This window comes from Salmo trutta, chromosome 29, assembly GCF_901001165.1.
Source record: "Salmo trutta chromosome 29, fSalTru1.1, whole genome shotgun sequence".
NCBI classification, from domain to species: Eukaryota; Metazoa; Chordata; class Actinopteri; order Salmoniformes; family Salmonidae; genus Salmo; species Salmo trutta.
Window position 1 is genome coordinate 29,125,586 of NC_042985.1, and position 20,354 is coordinate 29,145,939.

Sequence of the window (20,354 nt, forward strand, 5' to 3'; positions counted from 1 at the left end):
AATGCAAAGAGATGGTCTCAGAAGCTGGAAAGTAGGTACATTAATTCACTCTAACAATGATTTATCTGCTAAGTTACCTGTATCACACAAGCCAAACAGTCGTTTTTGCTCATACAAGAGCATTCACAGCTGAATTCTTCAGTGAAGCTTATTCAAGCGGATTATAATTAAACTCTTTCTTGATCTAGTTATGTAATACTGCTTTTCTGAGAATGTAGCCACTGTTAAAAAAATATATATTTTATTTTGTATTTTACCAACCTAGAGTTAATAAAATAGAAAAGTGTAATGTAAGGGTAATATAAAAGGGTAGTGTATTTAAAAATGTAATATAAAAGGGTAGTGTATTTAAAAATGTAATATAAAAGGGTAGTGTATTTAAAAATGTAATATAAAAGGGTAGTGTATTTAAAAATGTAATATAAAAGGGTAGTGTATATAAAAGGGTAGGTTAATGTCGACTTAAAAAGGTTAAAAAGGTTAATGTCGACTTAAACATAAAAGGTAATGGGTCATATAAAAGGGTAATGGTAAAGGGTACTGTACACTTATTTACAAAGGGGTGGATTAAAAGTTATTTATTAACACTTTATTAACTAGTCTCATGTGGCCAGCCTTCCATAATCCTGTCTCCTTAACTGTGAGAAGCCTGTTTTTCAGAGGCAAGAAAGACAGTAACCTGGAGAATTGTATTCCTTGTTATACTTTACTTTGTGAGATATGCCTATAGGGAGGTATCCTCCTTTCAGAATATAAAACAATTGTATGTTCATTTAATCTATAAACAGATACAGCAACATAGAGCCAACAATCCCTCATTCATATACACAAATCAAGAATCATGATGGAACGAGAATCCATTGCAATTATAACTGCTCTCCCACACCCACATGTGAGTAAGTGTCTCTTCTTCTGCACTGACTGCAGTGTCTCTGAAATGATTGTGCTCAGTGCACTTAGTCTCAGTTTAGTCTTATCCGCTGCCGCCTGCATGGTTGGGGACGATGATGTTTGCCCATTTGTAGATGACAGGAATGAAGAGCAGAGCAGAGCCCAGTACTGAGACCAGAAGAAAGGTCCACAGGAACACACGATCCAGAACTTGAGCCACAAACTTCCAGTCCTGCACCACCTGGAGAGAGAGACCAAAACGCCCTTCAGACTCCAACACATGACCTCGTTGACACAGGCTGGGAGGGCTTTGCACTCAGAGGTGCAGTTGCATGTGACAAGCAGAGGATGGAGACAAATATACAGTATGGAGATGATGAATATATAGAGAGAATTACAGTAAGACTTCAAAAACCTAAATTCAGTACTATAGAATTGATTTTGAATGGTGTTCAAATCATAACAAACAAACACAATATTCTCCCATGCCAACTTTGTCATTGATACTGCAGGGGCAGACTGATTCTCTGTAACTCAATGGGATCTTACCTCTCTGACCTCGTTCTCCTTGACCACATGCATGGTGATGTAGCGGATAGAGTCCAAAGCAGCCTGCAGGTTATTCCTAGAGGAGAGATGAGGGGTGGACTCTGGTGAAGAACCCTTCGTAATGCCCCCTACTACCCCCTCTCTCCCTGCCAGTCCTGCCCACTCTCTCCCTGCCAGTCCTTCCCTGGCCCCGCCTGGGGTAGCATAGCGGTCCACGTGGCTGCGCATACACAGCAGCTTAGGCAGCCTGTGCAGGAAGATACGGCGCACCCAGGGCGCCATGCCTTGGTGCGTGGACGAGGAGCGGTGGTGGATGTTGATGGCGAAGACGGTGATGACGATTGAGAGCGTGACAAAGATCATGGTGAACACCAGGTACTCCCCGATCAGAGGGATGACCTTGGAGGAGGATGGAATGATCTCCTCGATCACGAGAAGGAAGACGGTGAGGGACACCAGCACAGAGGTGCACAGGGAGATCTTCTCCCCGCCGTTGGAGGGCAGGTAGAAGACCAGGATGGTGAGGAAGGAAAGGCCGATACAGGGGATAATGAGGAAGAGGGTGTAGAAGAGCGGCAGTCTACGGATGATAAAGGAGTAGGTGATGAAGGGGAAGTGGCAGGAACCGTCCATCCTCAGACCACGGCTGCCTGTCGCTTTCACTATCTCCCATTCACCATTGTCAAAGTAGTCCCTCTTATCCACATGGAAGTCCTCCAGGAGGATATCAACCTATTGAATGAATACAAGGTTAGAAAAGATGAAACATCAACAGACATATCTTCCCTTTAACTCCCCAAAGTATAAACAAGAGATTAACACATATCTGGTATCAATTAAAGACCGTATGGTCATTAATATACTGTAGACTGTTTCACAATGCTGTGTAGGCTACAACCTGTGAGCCATCATAGGTCCAGGAGCCAAACTTCATGGAGCAGTTCTGCAGGTCAAAGGGGAAGAAGGTGACGTCGATGATGCAGGCTGACTTGTAGTTAGCAGGCTGTGTCCAGGTGATGGTGCCATCATACCTGACAACAGCCTTGGTGACAGAGCCCTCAAAACGTCCATCGGCACTGTTAGAGGAAAGTGTTAACATCTGTTTATCTTCTACGGGGTTGAATCAGGCGTTTCTTGATGTGTTGGATTAATTGAATTTGTGCTGTTCAAAATATAGTCTATGCTGTGTAGGGTTGCAAAGCTACCGGTAATTTCCCAAAGTTACTGGAATCTTCAGTAATTTTGGTATTTAACAGAAAATCTATGGCAATCTATCGTAACTTTCGTAATTTATACTTGAAAAACATATTTAAAAAAAAATGAATATATAGTCTTAATTGATTATATCTGTGTCCATATTGTCCATGAGTTTCTAGTAGATAGACCATACGGTTCAAGAGAAAATAACCTAATTAATTAAAAAACCATTTAATCAACAAAAGCATTATTTTCAATTAACTCTGCAACATTTCCAACTTTTTACTTTTTTCACAACTGCCACCAGTTTGACGCCAAAACACTGACAACAAACACATACTGACATAGTAAAAAAAATTGAAACCCTCATATTAAACACCAATGGTATTCACTAAGTTGATGGTTTATATTTAGGTTAATGTTCTACAGCTTTGTCATTATATTTTATAAATTTTTAAAATCATCTTATTGAATTATTTCAGATATTTTATGTGATGAGGTCACTAAGTGTCACGCCCTGACCTGAGAGAGAGGGTTTGTTTCTCTATGTGGTTAGGTCAGGGTGTGGGGTGGGCATTCTATGTTTTTGTATTTCTTTGTTTTGGGCCGAGTATGGTTCCTAATCAGTGGCACCTGTCTATCGTTGTCTCTGATTAGGAATCATACTTAGGCAGCCTGTTCCCCACCTGTGTTTGTGGGTTATTGTTATTTCTGTGTGTGTACACGGCACAGTGCGTTACGTTCTTACTGTGTATCTGTTTATTGTTTTGGTTTCGCTAAATAAAGATATGGAATTACAAGCACGCTGCGCCTTGGCTCCTTTATGACAGGGAATTTGAGGATTCAGAATGTGACACTAAGGCTGTATTTACACAATTCCGATTGTTTTAATTAATTGGTCTTTTGAACAATCAGATCAACTCTGAAAAAGATCTGATGTGATTGGTCACATCAGAATTGGGCTTCCTGTGTAAAAGCTGCCACATAGGGCCAGAGATGGTTACAGATACCTGTGATAATTTGAAGTACCCAAAAGGGCCACTAGATGTCTTGTAATAGATTACATAAAATCCATGAAAGATACCAAAGTTCTGGTAGTTTACTGTTAAATTTAGAAAGTTTCCAGTATTATACAGTGCTTGATTTGGGATGGAAGTAGTGCAGGAGCTGTATTTTTCCAAGTCGGTCCATTAGAGATTATGTTATAGAGACCTCTGATTATTCACTGTTAATGGATTAAACTCATTTTCCATGACTTCTACATGACCTTTAACCCATTTTTTGGGGGACTATTATTATAGCCTACATGAAAAAGTAACCATTATTGACACTGGAAAGCTGCAGTGTCTGATTCCATGTAGACCTCCCGCGTCTTTCTCCTGCTGTCGTACCCTTGATCAAGGCACTTAGCCCCCCAGATAGAGATGGACTGTTAGTCACATGTTGTCAACACTCCATCTGCAGAGCTTCAGGGTGTGCAGGCTTGGCTTTTTCAACATTACAACCAAATACTTTTGTCTTTATAAAATTATTCTCTCATTCAATGAGTCAGGGATCAAATGGATAAGGTAGGCTACTTCAAAGCAAGGTATCTAACTAGACCTGTTTATATATAAGGCACAGATATTCATGTTTCGAGGGAGATCTATGCACAGCAACTTATTTGTCAATTAGTCTATCCTTGGAATATTTTTACATTATCGCAATTACATGTCTACTGTTTAATAGAGGGGAATCCTAGTTTTTTAACGTTGCAGATAGGCTCTACAGTGCCGGTGGAAAGGCAACAATGAAATTAATGCTTAATTAGCTATAAGTTAGTTAACTAGCGAGATAACTGCTACAAGTTATATTTTGAATTGGTGATATAGTTAGTCTGCCTGTCATTATTGAATACCCGCTGCTGGAATGTCGCGCTCTCTCTCCTCGGGCAACCGCCCACTCTCACTGGCACACACGCAACACCACAGACATGCACTAAAGTGTCATTCCGATAATGGCTGATATGTATATTTGTTTTATTGATTGACCATATTTAAAAGTGTGCTTTTATGAATTACATTAGAAACAATTATTCTACTGATTTCCATGACATTTCATGACCTTACACACCCAAATTTGACCATTTGGAGCAGGCATCATGCCATTCAGCCGAGCACATTTTCAATCTGCGCTATCTCGAACAGCCTATATTGGCACTCAGATTCAGAGACTAGCGACACATACATTTGAACAAAGCAGAATCAGGAAACGAATACCAACTCGCCATTGCTATTCAATGAAGATCCCACCTTCATTCCGCTTTGATCAACCTTTTTTGGATCGGTGTGTGAATCTGGGCCAGCGAAAGGCTACTTAGTTTTTTAAAGAGGAGCTGTACGTTGTGCTACTACGGTGTTCCGGACAGCTACGGCCCAAGGTGTTCCGGACAGCTACGGCCCAAGGTGTTCCGGACAGCTACGGCCCAAGTCAAGCACTGGTAATATACCCTCCCTTTGCAACCCTAATGTGGAGATTATATTGCACAGAAAGTGTTAGTTCAACATCAGTGCCATCTTTTGTTCTAAACTGTTGGCAGTCATGGGCATGGTACTTACTTGTCATAGAGCACAATGTCTGGGATCCAGATGGAGTCCGAGGGGACTCTGATGTTAGTGATGCCCAGGTAGTCATCGGGGTTCCAGCGTAGCTTCATGTCCAACCATTCCTAAACAGGAGAGAGAGAGAGGGATGAGTCATCTCTTTTTACAAGCGTTCCATTTGACAAGACTGCTGCTGTAGCTCACCATAAATTACTTTTCTCCTCCTGAGAGAAATTTGATTGCACTACAATATACTGAGTGTACAAAACATTAAGAACACCTGCTCTTTCCATGACATAGGCTGACCAGCTGAATCCAGGTGAAAGCTATGATCCGTTGTTGATATCACTTGTTAAATCTACTTGAATCAGTGTAGATGAAGGGGAGGAGACAGGTTAAAGAAGGATTTTTAAGCCTTGAGACAATTGAGACATGGATTGTGTATATGTGCCATTCATAGTGGAATGGGTAAGACAAAGTATTTAAGTACCTTTGAACGGGGTATGGTAGTAGGCGCAAGGTGCACCGGTTTGTGTCGACAGCTGCAACGCTGCTGGGTTTTTCACGCTCAACAGTATCCCATTTCTATCAAGAATGGTCCATCACCAAAAGGACATCCAGCCAACTTGACACAACTGTGAGAAGCATTGGAGTCAGCATGGGCCAGCATCCCTGTGGAATGCTTTCGACGCCTTGTAGAGTCCATGCCCTGACAAATTGAGGCTGTTCTGAGGACAGAAGGGGGGAGGTGTTCTTAATATTTGTACACTCAGTGTGTGTGTAATCATGCAACTGCATATCTGTGATAAGCAGATGTCATTTCTCCGAGTTTTTACATCGTCACATGGTGGATATAAAAATGTATGGCCAAATAAAGTAGATAGAGGGAGAGAAGCACTGACGTGGAGCCATATCTTCAACCTTATGTTCTCATTCACCGCTGATGAATAGATGTGGCCATGCAGTGGTGTAAAGTACTTAAGTAAAAATACTTTAAAGTACTACTTAAGTATTTTTTTTGGGGGGGGGTATCTGTACTTTACTATTTATGTTTTTGACAACTTTTACTTTTACTTCACTACATTCCTAAAGGAAATTATGTACTTTTTACTCCATACATTTTCCCTGACACCCAAAAGTACTCATTATATGCTTAGCAGGACAGAAAATGGTCCAATTCGCACACTTATCAAGAGAACATCCCTGGTCTACTGCCTCTGATCTGGCGGACTCACTAAACACAAATGCTTTGTTTGTAAACAATGTCTGAGTGTTGGAGTGTGACCCTGGCTATCTGTAAATAAATTGTGCCGTCTGGTTTGCTTAATAGAAGGAATTTTAAATGATTCATGCTTTTACTTTCGATACTTAAGTATATTTAGCAACTACATTTACTTTTGATACTTAAGTATATTTAAAACCAAATACTTTTAGACTTTTACTGAAGTAGTATTTTATTGGGTGACTCACTTTTACTTGAGTCTTTTTCTATTAAGTTATCTTACTTTTACTCAAGTATGAGTATTTAGTACTTTTTCCACCACTGTGGCCATGTTAGCTATTGCCCTCTGATTTGCATGGAGTTGTTTGTCATTGTGGCAGACTAGGGAGAGGCTGACCTGCAGACCCTGGTCTGGAGTGATGATTCCCTGGCTGCAGAGAGCCGATGCAGTCAGAGGATATGAATTAAGCTGCCAAGAGGGCTGGGTGGCAGGGCAGGCTGCCGGTGGGCTGGGTGGCAGGGCAGGCTGCCGGGGGGCGGGGTGGCAGTTGCAAAGTGGGGGGCTCGTGTGGGCACAAGAGAAGGTGGAGGAGGGTGGGGAAAATGAAGATGTGAGCTTTTCGTGAAATGCCACCAGAACAAGGGGACATGCAGGGGGAAGGGAGGTTGATTGTTACTCTAAATGCCATGTCGCCTTTGTATGCCTAGCTGACTCTGCTGTAGAGAAGTGGTTCCCAACCTTTTTTGGTTACTGTACTCCCAACTGAATTTTGCTTTGCCTGGACGTGCTTGTTGCACCCTCGACAACTACTATGATTATTATTATTTGACATCTTGACCATGTTCTGTTATAATATCCACCTGGCACAGCCAGAAGAGGACTGGCCACCCCTCATAGCCTGGTTCCTCTCTAGGTTTCTTCCTAGGTTTTTGGCCTTTCTAGGGAGTTTTTCCTAGGGAGTTTTTCCTAGCCACCGTGCTTCTTTCACATGCATTGCTTGCTGTTTGGGGTTTTAGGCTGGGTTTCTGTACAGCACTTTGAGATTTCAGCTGATGTACGAAGGGCTATATAAATACATTTGATTTGATTTGATTTGAGTACCCCTGAAGTACCCGCTTATGTGCATGTAACCCTATGGACTTCTGAGTCTTTTTAATTACCCCCTCTGGATAGTCCAAGTACCCCCGGGGGTCCTAGTACCCCTGGTTAGGAACCACTGCTGTAGAGTCTTGTGAATTATACAATGGGTGGGTCTAATCCTGGACGCTGATTGGTTAAAACCGCATTCCAGTCGGTGTCTATTCCACAAGTTACCACCGGCTAAAGCTATGACGTTGAAATGCCTATTTGCACTGTTCAATCTCACTGCGCAATCCACTGTCTCATCAGCCCAGCCAGACAAATTATAAACATGACCTCCAATGTAAAAAGCATCTAGATATTATCTCCCATTTCTTTTAGAATAGCAATTGGTTTTCAGTAGTGGAGATTTGTATAAACCTTGCTGTCTGTCTCTCTGATATTTGTACCATTGTTTAATTTAGAAATTTGATCTCCAGCTGTCCCATAGTAATGAACGTGTCGGGGTCGGGAGTCGGGACAAGGACAGACAAGCAGGCAACCTTTCTCAGCCAGTCAATTTTTGGGGGGATATATACAAAGAAATGTCATTAGAAACAGGTCAAATAAATGATGTGCAGTTTGCGGTCTTTCCAGCTTCAGTTTGAAGTGATTGTGTTAGCTGTGTTGTTGGCTAACTCCTCTGAACAACAGTGTTCTGACGAGAGAGCACATTTTCTATGGCAGGTGAAATCGCGCATCATCATTGTTATGGATGTATCCAAATAAATGTCACTAGAAAACAGCTTAAACAAATGCAGCTACTGTTGTTATTCTGTCATAGTTGGCTAACTAGCAAGCAAGAACGTTGCCAGCCAGTATGGCAATAGAACATTTAGAACGAACGACTGGGTCGCGTCCAAAGATACAGAACAAAAATATTTAACAACTGGGTCACGTCTCTGAAAACCAAACCGATAGAATGAACGACCAGCCGGCTTGGGTAGCAACACCTAGATTTGTGTCAGGACTATATCTTGTGGAACAATGAAATAGTATGAATAAATTCCTCAAAATAACTTTTTAATTAAAATATGCGAATCATTTAAATATGTTGGTAACCCGTTGTATAAAGGTGATAATGTCCTCGAAGATGGTGATTGGAGGACATATTGGCATGGTTTGCCAGCACTCGACTTCGTCTCGGGCCTAACAACACCCGTGCTAATTTATCCTCCAAACACTGGCTTCTCGGGAAATATCACTTAAATATACTATGCCCCCCCCCCCAAATATGTTTAAAATCTTGCCTGTTTCATCCACACATTGGTTGTCATCAACTGGTTCTTCTCGTCCTGTAATGGAGAGACCATACTGTAAAGGTTTTATCTGTACCTTTGTGTTGTTATACTGTCAGTATGTTTGTAAATGTGTTAAAAAACAGAATGTAAATTATTCTAAATATATTTATAGTGATATATTCTTTGCAGTGATGTAATGTACTTAAATAAAAAATACTTTAAACTACTCAAGTAGTTTTTTGGGGTATCTGTACTTTGCTGTTTTATATTTTTGATTACTTTTACTTTTACTTCACTACATTCCTGAAGAAAATAATGTACTTTTTACTCAATACATTTTCCCTGACACCCAAAAGTAATCATTACATTTTGAATGCTTAGCAGGACAGGAAAATATTCCAATGCACATCGCTGGTCATCCCTACTGCCATTGATCTGGCGGCCTCACTAAACACACATTCTTCATTTGTAAGGGATGTCTGAGTGTTGGAGTGTGCCCCTGGCTACTGATAAAGAAATAAAAAACAAGAAAATGGTTTATACTTTTACTTTTGATACTTAAGTATATTTTCATCCAAATACTTTTAGACTTTTACTCAAGTTGTATTTTACTGGGTTACTTTCGCTTTTACTTGAGTCATTTCCTATTAAGGTATCTTTACTTTTACTCAAATATGACAATTGAGTACTTTTTCCTCCACTGATTCTTTGCCTTGAAAGTCCAACTTGGATTGACAAACATCAAAATAATCACCAGGAAGACACAAACCACAATATCCCATAAAAATGATATGTTTCTCACCACATCCACTAGCTGGGAGATGGCCAGTCCAAATCTGACCCGTACGGTGCCGTTGAGGTATTCCACAGGCCTCACCCATTTCTGGTAGTTTCTGAAGAGGTTCTTGAACAGTTTGTCCTCTGTCTTGGCATAGGAGGACAGTTTAGGGATTCCTATAGAGGCAGGGAAACACCACATTTAGCCTGCATCATGTCAGCGATGTGTTAACAGGGGCATTATCCTGGTAACAGCTCATGGCCCATGTTCAGCCCAGCTAAAGCACATTGACAATGATTCATAGTCCCTGGCACCTGACACTTTGTCAATAACCCCATCAATCTCCAGTTTAACATGCAGGAAATCACCCCAGGGCTCTCAGCATCATGGCAATCACATCTCTGGTCCCTGTTCACCCTCAGACCAGGACCAGACATTCACTATCTAGAGAGGAAGAAAGCTAACTGTCACTTTGTCATGGCAACATAGTCAATACCTTTTATTCATGATTTGGTGTTGTCCACTCCTCATGGAAGGAGACAAAGGTCAAGTGTGTCCTTCCTGTTAGAATTCTCTGCAAACTAATATGTTTGATCAGATATGTTGGTGTGTATAACAGAGGTGTCATTTTATTTACAGGGAGGACTTTTGAATAATATGTTTTATAGTTTTTTTCCATCAAATTAATCATCCTCTTCCTCCCTGGACGAGACTCCTCTACTACCAATACCGAGTGGTGCTTCGTCCCCAGTTCTTCACCATGGGAGTAGGCCTATAAACAATCTAACAGTGATTAAAGGTAAGAGTCACTTGGCTGGGGTTCAGGCAATAAAAGGCTGTCCAAACCTTTAAAAGCTAATGAAGGTTTGGCACAGTATAAACTAAAGATAGCAGCCAGGGTTGCATTTGTGCACCAATTTCCTCCGTAATTGATGACTCACTGTCAGCCGGCTGCATAGACATGGAGAGATTAAATATGACTCCATTGTTCCATGTGTGCGATGCCACCACCAGTGTCAAGTGGGAAGGGTTCAATAGTGTGGGCTGCCGGTCTAGTCAGCCTCCTTCCATCATCCAACACTAATGTGTTTCTTCCTATCAGCTCTGTTCTATCTAGTGTCTCTCGCTCTCTGTAAATCCTCAGTCAGTCATCCCCCCCGCTCTTCTAATTTAATTTGTCTCAGTGTGTTTTCTCTCTGGATTATGAGGAAGGAAGCCACAATGAGTTTTACTCTCCATAACTTCATTACAGATGGGTCTGATGATGTGACTGTGGTTGATGGATACCTCATTGTATCAGTGCATCAGCTGGCCTCTGTGGCATGCTGGTATCCATGACAGCCTGGTGGTGTAGGCCCTAGGGGGGTTGATGATGGAGAGAAAGGCTAGAGGATGGAGCTTTAGATAGAGCGTTTTATGTGTGAAGGACACAGTGAGGTCTTTGTGCCCTCTAAGGGCTAGCTGGGTTTTTAGACAGAGAGAGACCGGAAGTGCACCTTCCATATTAAAGACATCAGCCGTCACTCTAGTCAACATACAACTGCTGACTGGGAGGAAAATCTAGAGTTAGCCTCTGTAAATGCAGAATTAAGCACCAGCAAATCTCAGGATTCAATTATTATATTCAGCACTTTAGTTCAAACGAAGGATGTAAAGTTGCTCTATAACTGCTGGAAACAGCTCTCCAGCGCAGAGAAAATGAAGAAGTATTGATTCAATTCTTGAGGGACACAATGCTCTTAAATCATTCCCCGCGTGCTTATGGGCTTATTTTATGTGCGTTCAATATGGCTGTAAATTTACCTGCGGATGACAGGCCCAATGCGGGGCCGACTACAGTTAACACCTCTGTGTCATCCTCAGGCTCAGGATCAATAGCAGCATTCTTAGACCTCCTCAGTCAATATCACTGTGATTAGCAGATTCATCATCTTTACACTTTCTGTCTCTCAGCACAGCTTCCTGCAGAAAATCCTGCTCCATGTCTGGCTTCTCTGGGAGATTCTGAACACTACCCTTTGTGAAAACCAATATAAATATGATCCAACAATGTGTCATATAACACCTATAGTACAACCATAATCTATTGTATGTCATTACAAGTAGTAACTTAGCAATGAGCTAAGTAATACTTTTTAAATAAGGTATATATGAAATAAAAATAATTTAAGTGGGTAAATACAACTCGCGCAAAATCTCTTCTGCAGCTGACTCTGTTGTCCTTCATTGGACTAACACCAGAAAGTATGCTGAGAACCACGGGACACTATTCATTTAAACTGAGCAAAGACATCGATATCAAATCAGTGGAGAAGAGTCTGCACAACTGGAAAATCCTCACAGAGCAAGGGCATTACATACATGGACTACATTATAGTTGCTTCCTTAGATTTTTGTAGTGGAGCAACAATTCAGCATGCATTGTCATGATAGAATGATAAACACAATCTAAAGACCACTTCCCAACCCTTTACAATATCTCTAATCCAGTGTATAGATTGTGTTATAAATGCTCAGTCGTACACTACCGTTCAAAAGTTTGGGGTCACTTAGACATTTCCTTGTTTTTGAAAGAAAAGCACATTTTTTGTCCATTAAAATAACATCAAATTGATCAGAAATACAGTGTAGACATTGTTAATGTTGTAAATTACTATTGTAGCTGGAAATGGAAGATTTTGGTCACCATAGCAGAACCCACCCGTAGCACACGCTCCAGCAGGTATAGCTCACTGGTCATCCCCAAAGCCAATTCCTCCTTTGGCCGCCTTTCCTTCCAGTTCTCTGCTGCCAATGACTGGAACGAACTGCAAAAATCACTGAAGCTGGAGACTCATATCTCCCTCTAACTTTAAGCACCAGCTGTCAGAGAAGCTCACAGATCACTGCACCTGTACATAGCCCATCTGTAAATAGCCCATCCAACTACCTCATCCCCATACTGTATTTATTTATTTGCTCCTTTGCACCCCATTATTTCTATTTCTACTTTGCACTTTCTTCCACTACAAATCTACCATTCCAGTGTTTTACTTGCTATATTGTATTTACTTTGCCACCATGGCCTTTTTTGCCTTTACCTCCCTTATCTCACCTCATTTGCTCACATTGTATATAGACTTATTTTTCTACTGTATTATTGACTGTATGTTTGTTTTACTCCATGTGTAACTCTGTGTTGTTGTATGTGTCGAACTGCTTTGCTTTATCTTGGGCTGGTCGTAGTTGTAAATGAGAACTTGTTCTCAACTAGCCTACCTGGTTAAATAAAGGTGAAATAAAATAAATAAAAATGTTTAATGGAATATCTACATAGGCGTTCTAAGTGATCATTAGAAAATCATTTTGCAATTATGTTAGCACAGCTGAAAACTGTTGTTCTGATTAAAGAAGAAGTAAAACTGTCCTTTAGACTAGTTGAGTATCTGGAGCATCAGCATTTGTGGGTTCAGTTACCGGCTCAAAACGACCAGAAACAAAGACCTTTCTTCTGCTGGCCTTCTAGGCAGAGTTGCAAAGAAAAAGCCATATCTCAGACTGGCCAATAAAAAGAAAAGGTTAAGATGGGCAAAAGAACACAGACACTGGACAGAGGAACTCTGCCTAGAAGACCAGCATCCCGGAGTCGCCTCTTCACTGTTGACTTTGAGACTGGTGTTTTGCGGGTACTATTTAATGAAGCTGCCAGTTGAGGACTTGTGAGGCATCTGTTTCTCAAACTAGACACTCTAATGTACTTGTCCTCTTGCTCAGTTGTGCACCGGGGCCTCCCACTCCTCTTTCTATTCTGGTTAGAGACAGTTTGCGCTGTTCTGTGAAGGGAGTAGTACACAGCGTTGTACAAGATCTTCAGTTTCTTGGCAATTTCTCGCATGGAATAATAGCCTTCATTTCTCAGAACAAGAATAGACTGACGAGTTTCAGAAGAAAGTTATTTGTTTCTGTCCATTTTGAACCTATAATCGAACCCACAAATGCTGATGCTCCAGATACTCAACTGGTCTAAAGAAGGCCAGTTTTATTGCTTCTTTAATCAGAACAACAGTTTTCAGTTGTGCTAACATAATTGCAAAAGGGTTTTCTAATGATCAATTAGCCTTTTAAAATAATAAACTTGGATTAGCTAACACAACGGGCCATTGGAACACAGGAGGGATGGTTGCTGATAATGGGCCTCTGTACGCCAATGTAGATATACCATTAAAATAGTCATTTACAACATTAACAATGTCTACACTGTACTTTTTATAAATTTTATGTTATTTTAATGTACAAAACAATTGCTTTTATTTAAAAATGAAGGACATTTCTAAGTGACCCCAAACTTTTGAACGGTAGTGCATCTACAATTAATGTTACCTGATTGTGTGGCCAGTGAGGCATTAGGCCAATCTATCTCTCCAGAGGATCCATGGCTGCGTACTATACTGATGAAAGATGTGAATATTTTATGAGTCATCTCGACAGATTAAAATCTGTGACCTTACACATCTCCTAACCCTCTTCTGCAGTCCACACAGCCCATGTTATTTAACCCAGCCCGCTAACGAAGGACAGCATTTCAGAAGAGGAGCTCCATTCCATCTTTCCATTTTAGTTATTTAGCAGACGCTCACGCTCTTATCCAAAACAAATTACAGTCAGCGTCAGTCAGTGCGAGAATCAATCCTGTTTCTGCACAGGTTGGCATGGAGGAGGCAGCCGTGAGGAGCTATCTGGGCTGGCCAGCTTATATTTCTGACATTGACTGGACAGAGTTATTAGAACTCTGAGGTTCTTTCCCCAAGTCGTTAATAGAGATATTTCTTGTCTTATTCAGCTCATCACCTCTCCCAGCTGAACAGAAGGTCACCAACCACAGGAAATTACTGCACTAAACCAGACAGGGCTGCGTATCGTATATACTGAATTAACTGAGAGCAGGAAACCAAATCACTCACTTTCATAACAAACGTTGGCAAAGTCTCTGAGACCATACACTTTGATTAGAAATCTACTTAAAAGGTAAATTAGGTCTGGATACATTGAGTGGTCATACTGACATTACTCAGCCCATCTGTTAATGACCATCCCTCATCAGTTCCTCTTTTAATTTAATATTAGTCTCAACTGGCGTTGCCTCTTCACTATCTCCCAACCTCAGATTTTCCATCTGCCCTGCCGCTCATCTCCTAATCATCCTGTTCCCAGTAGATGATCCTAGTTGTGCAGAGTGGGTATCTCTCAGTCTGATAACATCTTTGATGGCCCATCATTCTGAGTGTCTTCCATGTCCTCCGCGGTGGTACTGTAGGGAGAACTTACCCAGAGAGTGACACAGGTGGCAGCAGCAGTATGACAGCAGCAGGATTAGAGTGGTGGCCGCTGGCCCAGCTCTCAGCATGATATCAGAGGGGGCTCCAGATCCACACAGCCAGGGAGCAGTCCCTCAGGCAGCCATGACTACAACACAACTGGAGTCTAGAAAAACACAGCAAGAGAATCACGTCACAGTGCACAAACAGAGGAAGTTATGGGATATGTATACATCCGTTTAGATACCTTACATGTACACACAAACATGAATACAGGGGTGCATTGTATACACATAGAAACTCATTTGCACATTTGCAAACACACACATTTCATCTTACACATTTCACAAATGCACAACAGTGTACATGCGAACACATTACACTCACCTGCTTGGATGTAGTGAACACACAAACCTATTTACATATGATCACAAACAGACATACTGTGCATATCAGACCTGCATCCTCTATTCCTATCATCCACTCAACACACAATCTATCCTGAATGCAGCGTGAGAGTCCAGACAGAGTGTGTTGACAGACAGACAAGCAGCGCTGCTCTCTAGTATTCCTCCATTCCATGCAGCCCTGCCTCAGCTCAGACAGACGATGCTTCAGTCTCTTGCTGCTGCCTCTAAATGAACGGTAGCACGCTCTCTCTCCTCTCTCTCCTCCTTTTCCTCCTCCTCTACCTCCTCCAGAAAGCCAGCCCCCCTCTCTCTCCTCTCTCTCCCAGAAGAGTCTGATCACTAATTACTACCAGGTATCTTCCCCAGCAGCACACTGCCTGTAGCCTATCCACAGCCAAGTGTCTACACTGCAAGCCCTGCCCTAGCAGCTCTACCTACATAGATCCAGCACACTGATGTTCTCTCTCGTTCTCTCCCCACAGACAGTGGCTAGCAGCGAGTCTGCCTCCGCCGTACGTCTAAGGTAACTTCAGACTGTTGCTCCAGGTTTAATGGCAGGGTTAACAGGGGTGGAGGAGCATGTGTGTATCTGTATGTGTGTGTTGAGAGCTTCTCTAATAAACAGCATCCATACCCCTGATACTACATAACTCCATCATGTCTATGATGCATTGTCTCACGCCAGATAGCGGGACAGCCATCAGCACTGATGGGTTGAGGGACGAGCGTTGTGTAGGAGTGACGCCATCTGGTGTGAGACACAGGTCTATGATAACGACGCCTTGTGAGAGTGACAGCGAATGGAAAATGCTGGAAGGAAAAAAATCTCTTCTGCCTAGCCCATGGGTCATGGTGTGTGTGGAGAAGTGGTAATACTGTATGGTGCAGCCAGCCTCCCACTCTTTCCCTCCTCTCTCCTCCTCCTCCCCTCTCCCCCTCTGCTGGGAGACATGATGATGGCGACTTGTCTATTACTAAGCTCTGTCTCCCTCTCCCATTAGACTGAGCTTTCTATAGAAACACTGTAACCACATTAGCCTGCCACATATTCTCCTTTGTCCACATCTCTTTCTCTATGTATGTCTCTGTCTTGTCTTATTATTCATTTGTGTGTCTAAGTTCATATTTTCATGTTGGCATAACAAACCTGTGGAAAAAATTGGCTAACTCTTTGTTTGAATTAATATTGCTTTTATTCAAGCTTGGTTTGTTTTTATTGAATAAAAGGTCAAATAATGTAATCTACATCTTTGCTAGGCTCAAAGATAGCACCCAGACCGCAGACTGCATCAAATGAAGTTCAAAACCAAATCAGTATTTAAAAAACACATATTGGCATACACCTAGGTGTACAGTATTAATATCCCCAGACTCTATTCACATGTCATATACTACTGTATAGCACTACAGTATAGCAGAACTGTACAGCATTACTGTATAGCACAACTATAAGGCACTACTGTATAGCACTACAGTATAGCACTACTGTATAGCACTACTGTAAGGCACTACTATATACCACTACAGTATAGCCCTACTATATAGCACTACTGTATAGCACTACTGTAAGGCACTACTATTTACCATTACAGTATATTCCTACTATATAGTACTACTGTATAGCTCTACTATATAGCACTACTGTATAGCCCTACTATATAGCACTACTGTATAGCCCTACTGTATAGCCCTACTGTACAGCACTACTATATAGCACTACAGTATAGCCCTACTATATAGCACTACAGTATAGCCCTACTATATAGTACTACTGTATAGCCCTACTATATAGCACTACTGTATAGCCCTACTGTATAGCTCTACTATATAGCACTACTGTATAGCCCTACTGTACAGCACTACTATACAGCACTACAGTATAGCCCTACTATATAGCACTACAGTATAGCCCTACTATATACCACTACAGAATAGCCCTACTATATAGTACTACTGTATAGCCCTACTATATAGCACTACTGTATAGCCCTACTGTATAGCCCTACTATATAGCACTACTGTATAGCCCTACTGTATAGCCCTACTATATAGCACTACTGTATAGCCCTACTGTATAGCCCTACTGTATAGCACTACTATATAGCACTACAGTATAGCACTACTATATAGCACTACAGTATAGCACTACTATATAGCACTACAGTATAGCACTACTACAGTATCACGATGTCCTCTCTGTTCAGCAGACTGTACACAGGGTCCTGTTTTTCTTTCTCCTTCTTTGTTTTGGTCACTTTGGCATAGGTGGCAGTTTCACCCTGCTGTTCTGGTCTTTTCACTGAGGGGAGAAGTTGCTAGATTTAGTCAAACATGCTGGATACTGTATGTAGAGAAAGTTAACTGAGTGTTCTGAGAATTAAGTGTCTGTGGAAAACCAAATCGCTACAGTTAAATGTATCTTTATATAAATATAGCTACCTCAGTGCACTGTAGTTTGAGTTGTGTGGGACTTGAGTTTTGTTATGAGTCTTTGCTCACGTTGCCTTCCTCTGTCTGCAGGCCTGTTGGTCTCTGTGTGTATGTGGCTAAACATTCATCAACCTGTGTAGTATGTGGCTACGTGTGATGTTCAGGGCTGCCTCTACGTCAGTATAACAAACAACAGATAAAAATAGGTATGATATGAACATACCTTTGTATCCAATCAGACAGTACATGCACGTATACTATTCTACGTGTTTCTTTTTCAGTACCCACCTCTAGTCATTACACTGTACAGTGCCTCATCTCCTGTAGGATCAGTTGGAGAGCTACAGAAACAGAAAATGAACTTCAAACTCATAAATGTAAATATGTAATTAGAGAAATATCAACAATAAGCCTCATCCATGTCCCTGATACTGAAGGAAATGTAAGAGCCGGATTGCAAACAAAGAGAAACTTACATTACACCAGCTGCGACTAGAACATCCAGCATATGAAAATCAAAGACAGAAAACATACAGTATAACTTAGTACTTAAACAACTTGAGAAAATGAACAATACGTGATGCAAAATATGCAATGTAAAAATATGAACTGATATACTGTACCTGGTACAGCTGAGATTAGACTGTATGTTTGATCCGTGTCCTGATTCTCACTAAGGGAAGAGTCAAAATATTAGTATTTCCTGTCCCAACAATGTGGACATTGATAAATCAAGTAGTATTTTGTTTTCATTTTGTAGGTTTGCTATACCGTGGTTGATGGTCAATGCTTATCACTGTAACAGAAAGCAACAGTAAGGAATGACTTAAGCCATTGTATTACAATACATAGACACTTCGTTTAACATCAAGCATTTGTTCACTTTCCCCCACCATGTCATATAGCTAGACATGGTGATTGTAAGGCCGGGATTCAATCATATCCGCGTTAGATTTGCGTTATAGCTTGATTGACATTTAAAGGGGATTTCCGATTGAGCCGTCATTTGCAGCATTTCATGAATACGAACTGCTAGTGGACTAATCTACAGTTACAATATAGAAACAAATATCTTGCTAAACTTGACTGTTTACAGATTAGTTTATCAAAATTCGAAATTACACATTGCTTGTTTGACATTTAAAGGGAATTTCCGATTGAGCCGTCATCTGCAGTATTTTGTGAATGCGATCTCCGCAAATGGCAGTGAAAATGCCTTTTAAAGCTGAATTTTCGGCTGTTTTCGGTGTTAAGAATTGATTACTGTCTTAAACCAAACAGAAACAGTCAACTTCACTTACTTTGTTTCAGAATCCCCCAGTACCTCCACAGTAACAGCAGTAAAGACAGCATCAGAAACAGGAGGACCAAGGCTGCCAGTCCTGCTCCCACTTGTCCTCCCACATTCTTTAGTCTCTCTGTGAAGAACATTGATATAATAGATTCTGGTATACAGTACACGCTGGTGTTTAACTTGTTGCTGAGTCAGAGTATGTAGCCTTTCATTACAAAGCAATATATTGACTGACAATGTGTCTAAATGACAAATATTCAAACTGCACTGCAACAAATTGACAAATATACAGTTTGGATAACAATCTTATCATTACCAACATACATTATACACAAATATTGACAGAATCTTACCTTTCCATCCTCCATCGACATGAAAGACGATTAAATTCTCCCCTGTTGACTTCAAGTGACTGGGTACAGGTTTATCTCTGGTGTACACACAGCTGTAGGTGCCTGAGTCTTCTCTTGTAACATCCTTCATGGTGAAAATGGTGTCACCTTCCCCTTTCTCCAGAACTGTCATTTTCATCCCAACTCCATTCTTGCAAAGGTAAAAATGTAACTTGTCCTCAGGTCCTCTGATGCCAGTAGTGCTACATTTAAAATGGACATTTACCCCTTCAGTCACATAAGATGGTCCAAAGATCTTTGCTGGGTAGATCTCTGCATAAAAACAAATGCCAATAAGGGGTGAACTTAAGTGGAAGTTAGGATTTCCTCTAAATGTAAGTGTGTTTATTATTAAGAAGGTAATTTGTGTTTTAAAGGTATACACTGTATTTTATACATTGACGTAATTAAATATTGATGAAACACTAATCAATAATCACTACAAAAAAAGATACAGAAATCCTTTACTTTTGTCTTCAGATTCTGTACCCTCACATTTGACAAGGATGGATGCTGTGGCTGCATGGACAAATGTATACACTTAGGGAAAGTATTTTGTTCAGGAAATGAACATCAATATTTCTCTGAAAATGTTTGTATTACTTGAACAGTAGAAAATACTCACCGATCACAAGCCAGAGGAGTCCCAATGCTGCCATGATGTTGGCTGAGACTTCAGTGGTGTGGAGTGATGGATTCAGAGAAATGCATTGTTGATGTACTGTACCTTACCTATTCAGACTAATGATGGTCACCACACATTGTACGAATCAAAACCCGGAACATTGGTCTGTTTGGCGAGCTTTCTCAAATACTTTGGACATATTTAGGCATACTGTCATAACAAAGCCATTACGTCATTACAGTGTCACACCCTTATGTTGCAGAGGAGAAGTGGCCTGGTACATAAGCTATCATTTAAAATCATCAGCAACATGTAGAACTTTATATCAA

General features: G+C 41.0%; 2 protein-coding genes across 6 annotated transcripts; both read right to left on the reverse strand.

Annotated features, from left to right (window-relative positions):
- Positions 1–410: 410 nt before the first annotated feature.
- Positions 411–16,968, reverse strand: LOC115167326 (neuronal acetylcholine receptor subunit alpha-5). 3 transcript variants are annotated; one of them, XM_029721652.1, is made up of 8 exons: positions 15,262–16,968; positions 14,885–15,040; positions 9,605–9,756; positions 8,812–8,856; positions 5,235–5,344; positions 2,339–2,516; positions 1,441–2,172; positions 411–1,132 (listed from the first exon to the last, which is right to left on the reverse strand). In XM_029721652.1, exons 2-8 carry the CDS (start codon positions 14,961–14,963, stop codon positions 974–976), a joined length of 1,455 nt encoding a protein of 484 aa, XP_029577512.1. In that variant the 5' UTR covers positions 14,964–15,040; positions 15,262–16,968; the 3' UTR covers positions 411–973. The 3 variants fall into 3 exon arrangements, with proteins under 3 accessions (XP_029577512.1, XP_029577513.1, XP_029577514.1); XM_029721653.1 differs by lacking the exon at positions 8,812–8,856 and having other exon boundaries at positions 14,885–16,968; XM_029721654.1 differs by lacking the exons at positions 8,812–8,856; positions 9,605–9,756; positions 14,885–15,040; positions 15,262–16,968 and adding an exon at positions 6,839–6,925.
- A 415-nt stretch (positions 16,969–17,383) lies between these two features.
- LOC115167327 (uncharacterized) lies at positions 17,384–20,320 on the reverse strand. Of its 3 annotated transcripts, none has more exons than XR_003870471.1 (10): positions 20,026–20,320; positions 19,869–19,919; positions 19,362–19,673; positions 19,016–19,132; positions 18,486–18,510; positions 18,338–18,387; positions 18,191–18,206; positions 18,003–18,055; positions 17,724–17,886; positions 17,384–17,583 (listed from the first exon to the last, which is right to left on the reverse strand). XR_003870471.1 is itself a non-coding variant. In XM_029721655.1 (9 exons), exons 1-9 carry the CDS (start codon positions 20,057–20,059, stop codon positions 17,459–17,461), a joined length of 783 nt encoding a protein of 260 aa, XP_029577515.1. In that variant the 5' UTR covers positions 20,060–20,313; the 3' UTR covers positions 17,384–17,458. The 3 variants fall into 3 exon arrangements, 1 of the variants encoding a protein (XP_029577515.1); XR_003870472.1 differs by having other exon boundaries at positions 17,724–17,846; positions 20,026–20,318; XM_029721655.1 differs by lacking the exon at positions 17,724–17,886 and having other exon boundaries at positions 20,026–20,313.
- Positions 20,321–20,354: the final 34 nt, after the last annotated feature.